At 49.9% G+C, this 17,805-nt stretch overlaps 1 protein-coding gene across 2 annotated transcripts in view; it reads left to right on the forward strand.

The window, feature by feature from the left end:
* ASCC3 (activating signal cointegrator 1 complex subunit 3) overlaps positions 1-17,805 on the forward strand; it is a 2,962,611-nt gene that overhangs the window by 2,103,939 nt on the left and 840,867 nt on the right. For both annotated transcript variants that reach the window (XM_069606524.1, XM_069606525.1), the window contains exon 24: positions 10,968-11,066. In XM_069606524.1, coding sequence (XP_069462625.1) covers positions 10,968-11,066 — 99 coding nt within the window. The remainder of the gene's footprint in view (positions 1-10,967; positions 11,067-17,805) is intronic.

Consider the following 17,805-nt stretch of genomic DNA (forward strand, 5'->3'; position numbering starts at 1 on the left):
CCCGAGGTAGAGCAGCCCGAGGAGGGGGTCTTGGCAGAAGTCCTCACCCAACGACCCCCTACCAAAACAGGTATCCTGATGCAGAAAAATGTTGCAGCCCTGGGAAAAAAAAGGGCTGACTCAAGCCACACTCTGCCGAACCTGTCAATAAGCGCCTCAATGCCAAGTATAGACAGACAGAGGGGGAACCACTCTTGCTGTCGGCGCACCCTCAACCGCATTCTTCAGTGACTGTTGCGGCATCACTCTACTCTAAGCCTCAGTCCTCAGCCAACTCGCCCTCGGTGCTGCGAGGCAAGGAGGAGAAGATCTTGGAGGCGTACGGGGAGAAACAGTACTCTAACGTCTCCTTGCACCTGCGTCAAATCAAAAAAGCGGATGCCATGCTGTCAGCCGCTAACCAGAGGCTTTGGTGGGAAATAGCAGACTTCCTTACAGAACTTCCGATTCAGAGCCAGGCACGCTTCAAGGCAGGTCTTGGAGAAGCCAAGCTGGTTGCGCAGGACATCATGGAGTCCACCGTGGCCCTCATCGATACCTCTGGCTGGGCCATCTGCATCGCCATGGGCATGAGAAGGACGGCCTGGCTTTGGGCTACTAAATTTAACCCTGATGTCCAGGAACGCATATTGAACCTTCCGTTCGAAGGTAGTGACCTCTTCCACTCTACCACAAACGAGGAATTGGATCAAAACAAAAATAGCTCGCAAACTGCAAAGTCTTTATCTATGCTAAGAAAAGGCCACGCCCAAGGCATACACCCAGTCGCATCAACGCTCCGACAGGGGGTGGTTGCTCGGCAGGTTCCGAGGCTTCCAGGAACGGAGGTAGAGACAACCTGACCACTCACCCAGTCAGCACTGGCGCAAACAACAAAAAAGGGGGGAGGCAAAGGCTTCCTCCAGTCCCCCTCCTCAGCAGCAGCCTTGGAAGGAAAGCTTGACGCGTCCCTTCGGGTCCACGTGTCTCCAGTGGTTGGCTGACTTGCCTTTCACGTGCAATTTTGGTGCCAGAACTTTGCAGACCTCTGGATCCTCTCAGTAGTATCCTCGGGGTACCGCCTACTGGTCCCTTCTCCTCCTCCTTCCCCCCCTCCACTCCCACAGATTGGGACAGCAACTCTGTTGGTGGAGATCCGGTCGTTCATCGAGAGACAGGCAGTGGAAGAAGTCCCAGCCTCCCAGAGAGGATTGGGCATTTATTCCAGGACTTTCGCCATACAAAAGAAGAACCAGGCTGGCCTGAGAGTTGTGTTGGACCTATCCACCCTCAATCTCTCCCTCCCTCTTCAGAAATTCAAGATGGTAACGCCAGCACTCATTACAGGGACACTAGACGGGGGAGACTGGATGTGCTCCCTGGATCTGATGGACGCCTAGCTACACGTCCCGATTTGGCAGCCACATCGCTCCTTCCTGCGCTTCAGGATCATAGGATGCCATTTCCAGTACAAGGTGCTACCCTTTGGCCTCAGCTCAGCCCCCAGGGTATTCACCAGACTCATGAATGCGGTGGCAGTCCTCCTCGGGCCCGGGGCCACTATGTCTACCCATACCTGGATATGATATATGATATGATATGGCATTTATAACGCACCTATACACAACTGTTTCAAGGCGCGATACACTGGCTCACAAGGGTGAGATCTCCGGAGTGGGTTACCCACACTTCCTCCGCACTTATGAGCACTCTCCATGACCTGGGGTTTACAATCGACCTAAAGAAGTCTGAAATGCAGCCCACGCAGAGCCTCACCTACATGGGCCTCATCTGGAATACAAGCTCCGTGAGGGTCTTTCTCTCGGAGGACAAGATTACGGCCATCAAGAGGGCCACTACTCACTTCCTTACCAGAACAGGGACCTCGGCCTGGGGGTACCAGCACTTACTGGGTATCACGGCAGCAGTTCTACTGGCCCTGATACACACGAGACTCAGGATGAGGAGGTTACAGCTGCACTTTGCAGCCTCTTGGAATCAGGAGAGGGGCTCCAAAGCAGAGCTGGTCAGCATACCTACTCTCCACTCAGACCTCACATGGTGGTGCAAGGACTGCAACCTGCGGACGGCCAGGCCCTTTCGGCAGCCGCCCCTGCAGGTCACCATCACTACGGACTCCTCCCTGGAAGGCTGGGGAGCCACTCTGGACAGCCACAGCGTTCATGGAGTCTGGACACGGCAGAAGCAGAAGTCACATTGGTTGGAGCGCAGGGCCATCTGGCTAGCCCTCAGAGCTTTCATTCTGCTCATTGGGGGCAGGACTGTCCTTATCCACATGGACAACTCCACCAGCATGTACTATGTAAATAACCAGGGGGTGGTACCAAGTCCCCTCCGCTGTGCAGCCTAGCGGTCGTCATGTGGGAATGGGCCCTGGAGAACAACATCTACCTCACGCCGTCCACCTACCGGGGGAGGCCAACTTGGAAGCGGACAGGCTCAGCAGACTGGGAGCAGACAATTACGAATGGCAATTGAACGACCAGGTGGTGTAGGTGGTCTTCAACACATGGGGCCACCCTCAGGTAGATCTATTTGCTTCCTGGAAGAACAGGAAGTGCCATTAGTTCACGTCTGGGCGACGCATTGCAGATTCAATGGGAGAGCATAACAGCCTATGCCTTTCTTCCCACACCCCTGATCCCCAGTGTAATCCGCAAGATAAAGGCGGCTTGTCACCTCAGCACCCCTTATGTGCACGCTGGTTGATGTGCTCTCCTTCTCGGCACACCTTGCACACCCACGCATGCAGGTGGACACATGTTGCACCTTTCTGGCAGCCATAGGGGCCTACAGGAATTCGGAGGAGGTCTTCTCCTCTTCCAACCCGTTAGTCAATAAACATCTGGCGGGCTTGTCCAGGCTATACCCACCCATCAAGAGGCCCCACCTTGTGTGGGACCTCAATGTGGTGTTGGGTGCCTTGGCACACAGACACTTCGAGCCACCGGCATCCGCGGACATCAGGTTGGTCACCATTAAGACAGCTTTGTTAGTGGAACTCGCCTCAGCAAGATCCAGGCTCTGGTGGTCCCAGAACCCTATACCACTTTCCACAGGGATATGGTGGTCCTGCAGACTCACCCAGAGTTCCTACCTAAGGTACCCCACGCTTTCCATCTAAAAGAGGAAATAGGCTTACCCACTTTTTTCACTGACCCCAAGGACGAGGCTCAGAGTGTCTTGCACTGTCTGGATGTCAGGCACGCTCTGAAATTCTATCTGGCCAGGAGCAAGGGCTTCCGCAAGTCGGATGCACTTTTTGTCACCTTTGGGGGATCCAGGCCTGGTTATCAAGCATCCAAGGCTTCCATTGCACGGTGGATGGTTGCAGCCATCAAAGAGGCCTATGAGGGGCAGCACAAGCTGCTGCCAGCTAACATGCACGCGCACGCTGTCAGGGCCAAGGCCACGGCCATCTTATTCCAGCGGCAGGTTCTGTTGCAAGTCATAAGCAGGGCAGCCACCTGGGCCGCCCCTTCGGCTTTCTGTAAGCATTACTGTTTGGACGCCTGCTCTAAGTCCAACGCGGCCTTCGGACAAGGGGTTCTAAGGAACTTATTTTCTTAAGGCGGGTCTCCTCTCCACCCTGGGGCTACATTCAGTTGTAATCGCCCATGCAGTATGGAGGAAAGGGGACACGACGTAAGAGTAATTATAAGTTACTCAGCGTAGTGAATAACATACTCGTAGTCCTTAGTCCCCTTTGCTCCAAACGTCCCTCCATCCTCCCCCCTAATAATACTGGTGTCATTAGGCAATGTTAAATATTGTCAACGCGTCAATGGGGACTGAGGTGTGGCGCCAGTGGGCTGAGTCAGGTTGGTGCATGTTCCCAGGGCCGCACCTCCACGCACCTCTAAATTTAAAGGGGAAAATGTTTTTCGAGGGGATTGGGTCCTCCGACGTATTCCATATCTGTGACAGTAATCGCCACAGCTGTGCTGCTTTGGAAAATCTTCGGCATCTGCGTCGATGACGTCGATACGCCGCCCTCAAGGACCTCCTCCGACGGCCGACGTCGCTGGATGTTATAAGTAGGACGCACGATGCCCGTAGCCTCATTTCTGTTTTTTTCCGCGAACGTTTTCGCTTCAGGAATCTCGGCGCGCGTCGACTCTTTGGAGTTTCTGTTGCTTTCTCGGTTCTTCGAACCTGTTTGTGTATTATTTCTTCGTGAAGATGTCTACCTCGTCTTCCACACCGCGTCAGGGCTTTAAGAAGTGCGGGGACTGTGGGTCCAAGTTGTCAGTCACGGACTCGCACAACGCCTGCCTCTGATGACTTGGGGAGGCCCATGACACGGATGACTGTATCGACTGCCAGTCACTCGCGTCGAAAGCCTTGCGGGAGCGCAAGAAGTTGTTATCGGTAGGTAAGGTGCCCAAGCCCTGGAAGTCGAGGTCTGCGGGGCTTTCGACGGAGGATTCGAGGGGTGACTCTCCGCCTCGTCGTCGGAAGTCCAGTGGGTCTCGGTCCCGGAGTCGGTCTCGCCATTCCTCTGCCTCTTGGAGGCACTCCCGGAAGCGCCGTCATCGGTTGCCTTCCTCATCCGAGGACTCTGCCCGACGGCGGGTCGCTTACCCCACCAAGCATGCGACACCGGAGGAATGGGCTTCCTTCGCGAAGAAGATGTTGGCGATTCCCGAATCGCTGGGGACTGGTCCAGCTGCGCCTCTGAGTGGGGTCGGTCGTAATCAGCCGAGAGAAGCCGCTCGCACGCCTTTGGGCTCGGGTGGTCGTCACGATTCGCAGGAAAGATCCTGCTCGGACAAGGGGAATCGTTCACTGCATGCCCGGTCCAGGTCCCGGTCCTCAACGCGCTCGAGACCACGTGAACCTGTGAAGTCTTCGAGGAAGACATCGACGCCTGTGGCGCCGAGGTCGTTGACGGCCTCTCTCGAGGCTCCGCCTCCGAGGAAGTCGTCGACGCGTTAGGCGCCCAGGATGTCGAGGGACATGCTGGGGGCCCCGCCTTTGAGGCCTGTGTCGACGCCGTTGATGCTGTCGGCGCCGCATCTGTCGTCGACGCCGATTCACTCGACGCCTTAAGGGGCTGTGTCGACGGGGGTACCCCGTGGCTCGGGGGAACCACCTCGAAAGGCTCTGGCCAAGGTCAAGCATGCCTTTGGTTCCAGTTCTGTGCCTTCTTACCACCATCTGGAATTCATTTCAGAGGTGGATGAGGGCTCTGATGATGGCATGGTGCCTGACACAGTGCCTGATGAGATTCTCTCGGGCCTTAGCCAGTTTGAGGACCTGAGGCAGTCCCTGCATGATGCTAGTGGGCTGGACACCTCTCTCGAGGTGGAGTTTTGTAGGCCTGAGCCTGGCACTCATGCCGATTCTTCATACCGGCGCCTTATGTCACGGGTCTCCGAGTACTTAGGATGGTCTGCTCCCCCAGGGGAGTTTGTTCAGGATGTCCTCGACATTGGTCCACCAACTGACCCGGTACTGCTGTTTCATATGGCTCTACAGAGGAGGGTGGCGGCGGCGGCTTGGACTGCTGCGGAGAGTCTCCCGGCAGTGAGCAAGTCTTTGCTGCGAAAATACCGCCCAGCCAGTAGTGACCCCTGCTACTTGTCCAAGCACCCTACTCCAGAAAGTTTGGTGGTGCAGGAGGCTACGGCCCAGGCAAAGCAGGCGTCGTACCCTACCATCCCTCCTGATGGGGACGACAAGCGTTATGACGGCTGGGCGAAGAAAGTGTTTTCTGCAGGGGGTATGGCGCTTCAGGCGACCAACTCCATTTGTGCCTTGTCTCGTTTCGCACACACTCTGTGGAACTGTTTCCTTGGCGGCTGAACATATTCCCGAAGGGGATGAACGGGATGGTTTCCTTGCCATGGTTCAGGATGGCAAGGATGGTATGTGTGAGGCCGTTCAGTCGGGTTTGGACATGGCAGATTGCGTCAGCCGGTCCATGGCGGCGAGCACCGTGATACCCAGGTTTGCGTGGTTGCGGAAGTCGGGGTTTGCTCCTGATGTGCAGGCCCGGCTCCTCAACATGCCCTTTGATGGGGAACATCTTTTTGGCAGCAAGGCTGACGAGAGCCTTGAGAGGTTGCAGACCTCAAAAGCTGCAGCAAAGTAGTTGGGTGCGGCAGTTCGGCAACCTCTGCCTTTTCGTCCTAGGGGACAGCAATGGAGGGGAGGTTCCTTTCGTTATTACTCATCCTTTGGTAAAGCGAGAGGAGCTGCCAGTCAAAGGGGCCACTGTAGGAGTGCCAGAGGTGGAATCAAGGTACTCGAGGTGCCAAGGCCGCTCGGGCTGTTGCCTCTTTGCCCTCAGGCAATGCCTCAGCCACTTCAGCTCAGTCATGAGGCCATGTCCATGGTTCGCCGGTTGGGGGAAGGCTGGCGCAGCATCTTGCAGAATGGGACGCCATTACTTCAGATGTGTGGGTTCTGGAGATCATAACCCACGGCTACTGTCTTCCTTTCCGGCAGAGGCCTCAAGACAATCCACGCGGAAAATCTCTCTTTGAAGAGTCCGGATCCACTCCTTGCGCAGGAAATTCAATCCCTGCTGGAGAAAGGCGCCATAGAACTGGTGCCTGTAGTGGAGAGGAACAAGGGATGTTATTCCCCTTATTTTTCATGTGCCGATCCATCCAAAGCACAAGAAGTACCTGAGGTTTGCGGTTGGTGACTCGCACTTTCAGTTTCGGGTCCTGACGTTAAGATTGACCTCCGCCCCGAGGGTCTTCACCAAGTTTGTGATAGTGGTGGGATTCACATCTACCCCTACCTGGACGATTGGTTGATCAGGACGCGCTCTTCCGAGCAAGTCCTGGATCATCTGTCAGTCAACTGCTACTCCCTCCACAAGCTGGGCTTCTCCCTCAACTTAAAGAAGTCCCATTTGACGCCAACTCAGAGGCTCCAGTACATCGGAGCCGTGATCGACGCATCCCTGGGGCAGTGTTTTCCTCCCCAGGTGAGGGCTCATCACATTCAGCAGATGGTGCACAAGCTTCACCTTGCCCAGACTCTCCCAGCGTTCGAGTTCTTGAGACTGCTCGGCCTCATGGCATCCTGCATTCTTCTGATGCCAGAGGCCAGGTTGCGGATGAGATCTTTGCAATGGGCACTCAAGCTCCAGTGGTCTCAGTCATCCGGCAGGATGTCGGACCCTGTTCAGGTGCCATCTTCGGTCGCCCAGGACCTTCTGTGGTGGACCAATAAAGGCAATCTGATGAGGGGGGCTCCATTTTGGCTGCCCTGGCCGGAGGTGACGATCATGACGGACGCATCCCTCACGGGATGGGGAGGTCATGCCAACGAGTTGACAGTCAGCGGTCGTTGGTCTACGTCGGAGTCCAGACTCCATATCAATCTGTTGGAGCTGAGGGCCGTCTGGCTAGCCCTTAAGGCTTTTCTGCCGACTGTGCGACGAAAGAATGTCCTGATCCTGACGGACAACACGGTGGCCATGCACTACCTCAACAAAAAGGGGGGGGGGCAGGGTCACTTCCTCTGTGCAGTGAGGCGATGCAGCTCTGGTTCTGGGCAATCCAGCAGGAAGTTTCGATCTCGGCAGTTCATCTGGCAGGAGACGAAAACGAGATGGCGGACGCTCTGAGCAGGCAGAACGCGATCTCTCACGAGTGGGAGTTGGCTCAGGAGATTCTCCTGGAGATCTTCGCCCTTTGGGGGACCCCTCAAGTGGATCTCTTCGCCTCCAGTGTCAACCAGAAGTGCGAGAGGTTCTGCTCGTGGGAATTTCCTCCAAACGGAGCCTTAGGAGACGCGTTCGTGGTGGAGTGGTTATTCCCACTGCTGTACGTGTTTCCTCCAGTCCCCGTCATCCCGCAAGTACTTCGGAGGTTCGGTTCCCGGATGATCCTCATTGCTCCGGCGTGGGCCCGAAGGACGTGGTACCCGGACCTTCTCGACTTGTCCATCTGCCCTCCACGTCATCTTCCCTACCGAGACGATCTGCTCTCACGGGAGGGGGTCAGGTTCTCCATCCAGAGGTCAGGTCCCTCAACCTTCACGCTTGGTTTCTGAAAGGTTGAGGTATAAGGATTCGGACCTCCCTGAAGACGTGATGGAGGTGTTGCTTTCGGCCAGAAGGCCCGCAACAAAGTCCCTGTACCGTCGCCGTTGGAGAAAGTTCTGCGACTGGTGCAGGGTTAAGAATGTGGATCCTTTTGCGTGTGAAATTCCCATGGTTCTGTCTTTTTTGCTTTCTTTGGCCCACAGGGGCCTTCAAGTGGGTACCATTAAAGGTTACCTGGCGCCGCTGTCCATATTTAAGCGCTCGTCTGAAGAGTGTTCCTATTTTAAAATTCCTTTAATTTCTCAGTTTCTGAAAGGGCTCACTAATGTGTTCCCTCCGTCACCTTTCCTGGTGCCCGGTTGAGATTTGAACCTTGTTCTCAAGTTTCTGATGGGTGCTCCATTTGAGCCTTTGCATTCATGCCCTTTGAGATTGTTAACTCTGAAAACTGTATTTTTAGTTGCGGTCACTTCCGCTCGCAGAGGCAGTGAGTTACAGGCACTTTCAGTTAAGCCACCCTTCACTGTGTTTCATAAGGACAGGGTTGTCCTTATAGTTCGTCCTTCCTTTCTTCCGAAGGTGGTGTCAGAATTTCATTTAGGGCAGAAGGTTATTCTTCCTGCATTTTATCCTCCTCCACAATCCTGGTAAGGAAGAGGAGAGGCTCCATAGACTTGATCCTAGGAGAGCGTTAAGCTTTTATATTTCACGCATGTCCCGGGTCAGAGTGGACGATCAGCTCTTTATTGGTTACGCTGGAAAGCGTTTGGGACAGGCTGTGACGAAACAGACTTTGTCTCGTTGGATTTTTTTGGCTATCTCTGAGTGTTATCGCTTGGCGGGTAACGCACCGGTTGGCTTACGGGCCCATTCTACCAGGGGTATGGCTGCCTCTACTGCCCTGCAGAGGGGTGTTCCTATTCGCAACATCTGTGATGCAGCCACCTGGGCTTCGGTACATACTTTTGTACGTCACTATTCCCTCGATTCCATCCGGGGGCAGGATCTGGCCTTTGGCAAGGCGGTCCTTTACTCCGCAATTTTATTGGGCATGCTAAATTTCTGATTTCTAAATTCTTTTCCCACCTGCTTGCATTGGTACTGCTTTGGGAGCCTGTCATAGATATGGAATATGTCGGAGGACCCAATCCCCTCGAAGAACAAGTTACTCTCTTACCTGGTAACGTTCTTTCGATGGGATGGTCCGATGACGTATTCCATATCGCTCCCTCCCTACCTTCACCGCTACAGAATTTCTTATGCGATTGCAGCTTACGTTTCCGCATGGCTTTGTGTGTCAGACTGGCAGAAGACTGGTGGCACACGTTCTGGGAAAAAACTACAACTGAGGCTACGGGCGTCGTGCGTCCTACTTATAACATCCAGTGACGTCGGCCGTCGGAGGAGGTCCTCGAGGGCGGCGTATCGACGTCATCGACGCAGGACGTAGACGCCGAAGATGTTCCGAAGCAGCACAGCTGTGGTGATTACTGTCATAGATATGGAATATGTCGTCGGACCATGCCATCGAAAGAACGTTACCAGGTAAGAGAGTATCTTGTTCTTTTCTGGTGAAAAAGGTTGTGTCTCCCCTCCCTAGGAAGGGACATCCATGCAGTATGGAGAAAAGGGGACTAACGGTGAGTAACTTATATCTCAGTAAAGAAATTCAAGAGGCTTGCTCCCTGAATTCGATGTCACTCAGGATTATACATCTGATGTCTGTGTAATGGAGAGATATGTAATCAAATAGGTACACAGGATCCTATTTATATGTACCACATCTTACTCCACCAATAGGAACATAGATTATATTATAAAAGAAGGATAAGATGGTAAACTTTCTCTACTTCCACCCCTCCTTCTCCCCCAACGATTAGACACCTCTGACAGATTCTCCGGCACTACAGGTCTTGACAACATAGACTGCGTGCAACATTCCAAATTTCAAAAAACATTTTTGTTTAATACAGAATATTTAAATTAAAACATAAGATACTACCCACACCTAACACAGTGTACAAAACTACCACTAAAACCTACAAAATCTAAAAAGCTAAATTTCAAATAAACCACTTTACAAATGGACACAGACGAAATCACATATCACAGTACATAGAAAAAACCTAAATGTGTCACTAAAACAACATATAATCCCAACATGTTTCTGTTCTTTAAAGCCCCTTTTGGGCGAACATTCTTCAGGGGAACCTTTAAAACATCCACTATTCTTCTCAACACCGTGTTGAATGGGTAGTTTCAGGCAACCAGCCTTAATGTGGTGAATCTTCAACGCACGTCTGTAAATGACACAATCTCTAGATTAGGAGAAACAAACTCCTCGCTAATGACTCGCGGGGTTTGAAAGAAGACCGTGCAGCACCAGCATGTGGTTTCACCAAGTGCAGCAAAACGCTCACCACTTCCTAAAGTGATTAGACACTTGCCACAGTGTCTAATATTCATGTGCCTACAGGCCATCTTTGTTACAACGTGGAATATATAGTAAAGAAGTGTGATGATTTAGCAGCCGTCCAAACAAACCTGGTAAAATTAAGAGACTGGAGAACCAGCATGGCAGCAGAGAGTAGTGTGAAAACATATTTTACCTAGAGCAAATTGGTAGTATAATAGACTATTGTGTAAATGCATGGGTGTTTATTTATACATTTGGAACATAAACCTTTTTCAGTATTTAGGAAAATATAGGGTAAAGGGCCATTTTGCATGTAATTCATCTACACATGATGTTGTCAAAGTTGTTGAACTTTAAATATGTAATGTAAGCTTATATTTCAAAACCAACAAGATTGTCTGTCTAGTGTTTCCTTTGACATTTGAGGGGCCAATGGTGAATTTATCCTGATGGGAGGCTTCATTAATATCAATATTAGTAGTTGTAGTATGATTGCCACAGTGTCTAATATTCACGTTATTGTTTTTCCCTTTCTTCGTATAGGTACATGGGTCTGTGGGAGAGCCCTGGTGGATTTGGGTGGAAGACCCCACTAATGACCACATTTATCACTCAGAATATTTTCTCATTCAAAAGAAAATGGTAAGTGTGTCTCGTTTAGTATTTGAACAATACAAAAATGCCTGGGTCTTTAATGGTTTCATAGAAAAGATCAGGGCTCAGGTCGAGGGTACACGCGGAGGGGACGGAGTCCACCCACTTTTTTCAGAGGGGAACTCAGTCCCCCCCCAGCTAAAATGAGAAACATTGAATGCCCTCTTTGAATTTATTAAATAAAGCCGACCTCGGGGATCGACCTGCAGTCGTCTTGTTTGTATCCTGACACTTCACCACTGCACTATATAACCTGATGAAAAATAACTAAAAACTAAATGTCCCATTTCGGTACTACAAGTCCCAGGGAAAACATTTGTATTGGTTCTTGGAGTTTAAAACATGCACACCTTTTAACGTTTTCAAAAACACTATTAGAATAAAATATCCTCTCTTGGTTTTGTGTGTGTGTTGATTTTATGAAACGCAAATGCCATTCGTCTTGTGCAATTTGGGAAGTTATTCAGAGCCAATTTAATGAAATGTGCATATTTCACCTTGATATGCTAATTTCTGGCGATGTCACATACCATTGCATTTGTTGATGAGCCCCCCCACTTTCATTTTTAGGACTTAGGAAAAGATTGCTCATTGTATTTTGCAAATCGCTATTTTTCATACTGATGCCTTGCGCATTGTGTTGTAGAATTCCAAAGTTGATTACCATGCTTTGATGTTTGTGGCACAAGTTGGGTGTTTTTAATAAACACATATATTTAGGGCTTATGAAAGGTGTCGGACTGACAGAAAACTGGGGTGAAAATATTTTGTCTTTATCCTTAGGCCATGCATATCCTGGACAACCTTAGTGAAATCCTCTGACAAGTCTCGTGCTGATCACATAATTGTGCTATGAAAGAGCATTCTTTAGGCGAAAGGCTAATTTGGTGTAGATCAGTGCATATATTCTCCCTGATCTCTTTGCATGCCATAACCCTAGTTGAGACCTAGAGTCAATTCAGTGAAGTACAGTTGTTGGGATGTCGAAAGGCAGAAACTACTATACATGAGGAGATGATGGCAAAAAGTAAAATGTATTTCGTTCCATGATAACCCATTCCTTTTTTGTGACAGTGGAGAGATATTTGATGCAACTGAAGTCAATGGCTTTCCAATTTAGCACATTTTGTTCATTGGTAAGAGCAAATGTTGTTATGAAACTGGGCTTTGTACTGCGCACTGCTGCCATGTGCATGGTATCTTGATGTTCTAGTGTATCTGAAAAAGAGGGTGGAGAACCTTGAGTGTTAGGAGAGGCGATAGTGCGAGATAACAATGCTGTTGTGTTGATGTGTGCAGTTTGGATGTGACCGGGTACTGTGTGCAAGTTTCTTTCTAGGTGTCTTGTGTTGAGAGCTCTAGTGGTATGTGTTCATAGAGCAGCCTTGTGTGCCCTTGACATGAGGAGATGTTAATCAGGATTAAGTTGGTTGAGGAGTTGTAATATGCTGATATTTTCCATCTGTGGGAAGAAGTTTTTCAATTGCTTTGTTTGGGTGACTTCGTTGGTAATTTTAGCTAGTGTTGGAGTGTAGAATCTGATTAGGTTGAAGAGCAGTCAGTGGAAACCCTGGCTTGCGTCTGGCGCTACCATCTGGGTTTGTGGTGTACCTCAGTTAGGTAACTATGGGGAGAAGTATTGAGTCCACCTAGAGTTGGCTGGTTTCCCCGGTAGCTGGAGGTAAATCTTCCACCTTACTGTCATAACTCTCTGCACGACTATGCAATAACAAAACACACATTTTTGTTTTCTTGGCTGCTGTCCAGAAGAGGATAATTGCCATGCTGTTTGACAATGAGCATCCCTTTGTACTGATGTGAATTAGTCGACTGAGAAGTTGGAACTGCGCCCACCTCCACACAACTGCCCATTTTATTTATTTATTTATAACTTGCCGCAGCCCTAGAGCATCAAGGCGCACATGTACACAAGAGACAACAAAAAGATTTGCAGGACATCGGTGAAGGAGGACAGAGCCAAGTGCTGGATCTAGGATTATCAAAGAGGAATCTCTTCAGGTTTGTTTAAATGTTCTAATGTTCGTGTCTGAGTGCAGATTTATAAGAAGATGTTCCAGATTTTGGCAGAGCAGTTTAGAACGGATCTGCCAAGCCCTTATGATCTTTTGAAAGTTGGACAGACAACAACTTTGGTATTCGACGATCAGAGGGATACTGACTGCTCATACTAGGCAGTGGTGGATTTCAAGTAGCTTGGGGATTTCCCATAAAGGTGCTAATGTAGTAAGGTGGCTGCTTTGAATGTACACCTAGCCGCGACAGGGAGCTAGTGCAGGCCCTACCAGTAGGTTGAGATGTGGCTCTTTCTCTGTTCCTTTTTAACAATCCAGACAACATCGTTTGGAATAATTTGCAGTCTCGGGATGCTTCTTTTATCAGCACCCACCAATACCTCACTACAGTAATCTATTCTAGATAGAATAGTTGCACAGGCAACTCTGACAGAGTTATCTTCAGTGTGGTAAGGGCGGATGTTCCGGAGCAGTTTTAGGTGGTATGCACAGTTTTTACTGACCAGACTCACATGTGATTCTGCACTCAAAGCACAGTCAGTTTGTGCGCCAAGTGTTTTGATTTTTTCTTTAACTTGGATGTTGCATTCCTGAATGGAAAAGGACTGAAAGCTGACATTAAGTTTGGCTCTTGATTGAGGGGAGCCAAAGATAAGTAGCTCTGTTTTACTCTTTGTTGAGGCACATTCAGTTATCCACCATCCAGGAATCCTCTAGGTTATAGATGTTGTGGAGATTCTGGCTGTCTGTAGCATAATACCCCGAGATTTCTAGGACCAGTTGAGTATCATTAGCATAATTTGTCCAGAAAACTCAGTATTCTTCCAGAAGACTACATAGGGAGATGATATACAAGTTGAACAGTATCAGGGACATACAAGCCCCTTGCAGCACTCCGCAGGTGGACAGGATGGGGTCTGAAGAGGCGTCCCCCCAGTAGACTCTAGATTTTCTCCCTGACAGAAAGGAGTCGACCCACTTGCATGTCATTTCTGAGCAATGACAGGTGCTCCTTAGGATATTTAGGAGTCGCTTATTGTCCAATAAGTCAAACGCAGCCGAGAGCGCTAATAGGATCAAGAGGGCGGACTTGCCTTGGTCCATAAGACTCAGTATGTGGGACTGAAAATCTACAAGGGCCGTCTCTGTGCTATGAGTAGAGCGGAAGCCAGATTCTCTTGGATGTAGTATATTGATAGATTCAATGAAAGTCTGAATTTGATGAATGGCCTCTTTATCCAACACCTTCAAAAAGAAGTTGCAGTTGGTGATAGGCTTCAGAATTGCTGCATCGTTGGGGTCTAATCCTGTTTTTTTCAGGAGGGGCATGATGGAGACATTTTTGATGCAGTCAGGACCTGTATTAGTGAGGAAGGAGGCGTTAATAAATCTTGCAAGGAATGGAGAGAAAATCCCCTTGTTGTCTAAAATCATTTTGGGAGGGATCATGTTATCTGGGCCTGCAGAATGATGCATGGTATTTAAGGTTATTAGTAGTTACACACTGGTTACTTCAGTGGAGCTGAAAGCAGGGCGCCCCTCTGTAGGGTCCAGGGATTGGGGAGGGGACGGGCGATGGGTTGGGAGGATAAACTCGATGAGTTAATTCGAGCCGTAAATTGATCCTGAATCTTATCCCTTGCTTTGACTACTTTTTCCTGGAAGGCCATTTGGATTTTATAGCAGTCTGTGTTGGAAGGTGTGAATGGCATCAGTTGGACTTTGGGTTTCTCCGGGGTTTTTAGTATTTCAATCAGTTTCCTGGACTTATTTTTGGGCTTGGAGATTTTTTCATTAAAGAAGTTCTTTTGGAGACCACTAAGGGCACAGACGGAGATGGCCGCTTGAGCCGCAGCTCCCAGCCCGACGGGGAAGAAAGAGATGAATGAGAGCGTTTCTTAACCCTCCATTGAAGTACAAATAGAAGAATTTGAGTGGTGAAGGGGAGAAGCAACAAAGACTGCTCCAAAAAGCAAAGCAAGGGCTGACTTGGAGGAGAAGCTGCAGAGGACAGAAGCTAAGTCCCCTCCCATCGGGCGTGAAAAGCAGAGGCCCGTAACAGTCAGCCGCCAAGTTGCCAGCCGGAATCAAGGCGGCTAGGCACCGGTGGAGAGGTGCCGCCCATGGAACAGCCCCCAAGGCCATAAGGAGGGCCCAACCTAAGAGGGCACATTCAGCAGCGGTGGTGGAAAGCGGGTTGAGAAATTACAGCTTCCCATCGAGAATAGAAGCTCTTAGAAGAACTGGTGATTAGAGAATGCTTCAGCGACCCCATAAAATCCACTTCCTCTGCCCTGAACATAGGGGGAAGGGGGGGGGACGCACAGCTTAAGCGGCACGCAGGGCTTGTGCTGGGAGGCCGCCACTGGTCCACACTGATGGAAAGGTGAAGAGAAGATTGACTGCTCCTCCCAAGGAAACGGTGGTGCATTCGTAAGAAAACCTTAAGCGAAAACTCCCGCAGACCCAGCTCCCTCTGCCTGGGCGACCCAGCAATGGATCGGCAGTGGTTCTGTGAAAGCAAATAACGGCGATTAGAGAGACGTACAGTGGGACCCAAAGACACGGGCATCCCAGCGGAGAAGCAGCAACATCCGTAAGGAAGGTAAGAGGTGGCCCCATCCGCCAGCCCTGTTTCCCAGTTTGTGAGACACCATCAATACCCTGTAGGGAAATTATCAAAGCAAACCCGTGAGCCTGAACCTGACCCCACCACCGCAGCGGAATAGTCGTTACTGCAATAGTCATTGCAGGGCTGAGAACGGGGGAATCCACATGCGCCCGGGGCCCACTGGCGATTACCATGGGCACCACAAGGGGGCTCCAAGCCCTTGAGGGTAAGCGCAGGTCCCGGGCCAAGTGTACTGCCTCAGGGGTCACCACTATAAGCACCTGCCAGTAGGGGTACAGAGTGCAAATGAGCGGAGGCCTTGGAGGAGGATCCAGATTGCCTGAAGAGATCTAATACGTGTCGGCCGAACAAGACCTCCGAACAGCAGCAACAGCAGGCCAAGACTTAAGGCAATAAAGAGCCAAGATTTCCCACAAGTCCCCTGGGGGCCCAGTAACGGGGACTTCCTACAACTCCCACAGGTAGCTTCATACGCATGCACCGAAGCAGTAAAAGGAGTAAGCAGACATAGACTGTCAACATCAAATCTAGCAGTCCCTGAAGTAAATAGACAAAACAGAAACCTGGAATCCAAGACAGAAACACAGGGTAAGACCAGTGGCACCCAACCAAAAGCCCCAGGAGGGGAGAGCAGAGGAAAACAAGGCCTGCTGCAAGGAGGAGTTTAGATAGACTACAGCAGTACAGAAGAGTGGGGATTCCAGAACCAAACACAGTCAGAATGAGTGTTGCAGCGACAAAAGACAACATTGCAGGAATCATGGCTGAGATTCGCACACTGAGGTCTGACATCCAAACCTCTATTTCTGAAATTAAGGGGAAAGTTTAATGCATTGAGAGTAAAGTCGACAACTTGGAGCACAATCAGGTCAACATAGATCTAATGGAAATTAAGTTAAATGCAAGGTGACCGAAATAGAAATGAAAGATGAAGAACTAACTCTCAAGGGAGAACAGGGAGAGACGATGCAACTTGAGAATACTCGACCTGGTAGAGACTGAAGGTGAAACTGTAAAGAAGACATTTCAAGAAATAGTAGACCAGTTGTTCGTGGCAGAAGGGGGCAAAACAGTGCGCATTAAAAGGGTCCATAGAGGAGGCCGGGCATTCGCAGGGGGACCAAGATCGGTAGTTTGTTTGTTTATTATTTATACAGCGCGCCACACCCTGGGGTATCTGTGCGCTATGCAAGACATCTTAGGATACATAAATACATATGAAAGGATAGCAGTCAAATTCCTAAGCTACAAGGAAAAAACTGAAATTCTCCTGAAAGCAAAGCGGGCGCAAGACATCAGTTCCAAGGCACTAAACTTCAAAGATTTCAAGACCTTTCGAATTTTACATTGAACAGAAGGAGATCCTGTAGACCGCTCAACTCATGGCTAACAGAGAAGGCCGTGAGCTATAGATGGGGATACCCCTTTGATCTCACTTTCAAATTTAAGGGAGAGGAATACCGAGTGATTACCCCTGAGAAGGCAAAACAAATACTGAAGCACCCGACAGACCAGAACGACAGGGCCCCATCCGGGCCGAGTCAGTCTCAAACGCTGAAACCTCAAGAATCAGACGGACCACACCAATGGCGTAAAAAGAACCAAAGCTGGTAGAAAATATGCCAAACTAAGTTCGGAATCACCAACAAAGCCCCCTTGAAGACTCAGACAAGGAACTGCGTGCCAGGATGCCAAAAACCCTCTAATGTAGTGAAGGAATAGGATTCAAAAACAGAAACCACCCGTGAGGTCATAAACCTATTTATAATGACTGCGGTTTAGTTACTGGGGGAACTTTCATTTACAGTTCAGTTAAGGGGGTTAATTGGGTTAAAAGTTTAAGGGGAAGGAGAAATGGGGGGAGACACAAGGATGAGCAGGTGAGGACAATAGACTAGGGGCGTGAAACAACAACCTAAACACAACACCAGCCGGGGAGGAACAGTGAGAGCAGGGCGAGGCCTGATGCAATGATGGCTACTTCAACCAAACCTAGACAAGAGATAGGAACCCTGGAATTAGGCACGCTCAATGTTAAAGGGCTTAACTTTCCCACCAAAAA

This window comes from Ambystoma mexicanum, chromosome 4p (genome assembly GCF_040938575.1).
Source record: "Ambystoma mexicanum isolate Mex_15411 chromosome 4p, UKY_AmexF1_1, whole genome shotgun sequence".
Taxonomy (NCBI): Eukaryota; Metazoa; Chordata; class Amphibia; order Caudata; family Ambystomatidae; genus Ambystoma; species Ambystoma mexicanum.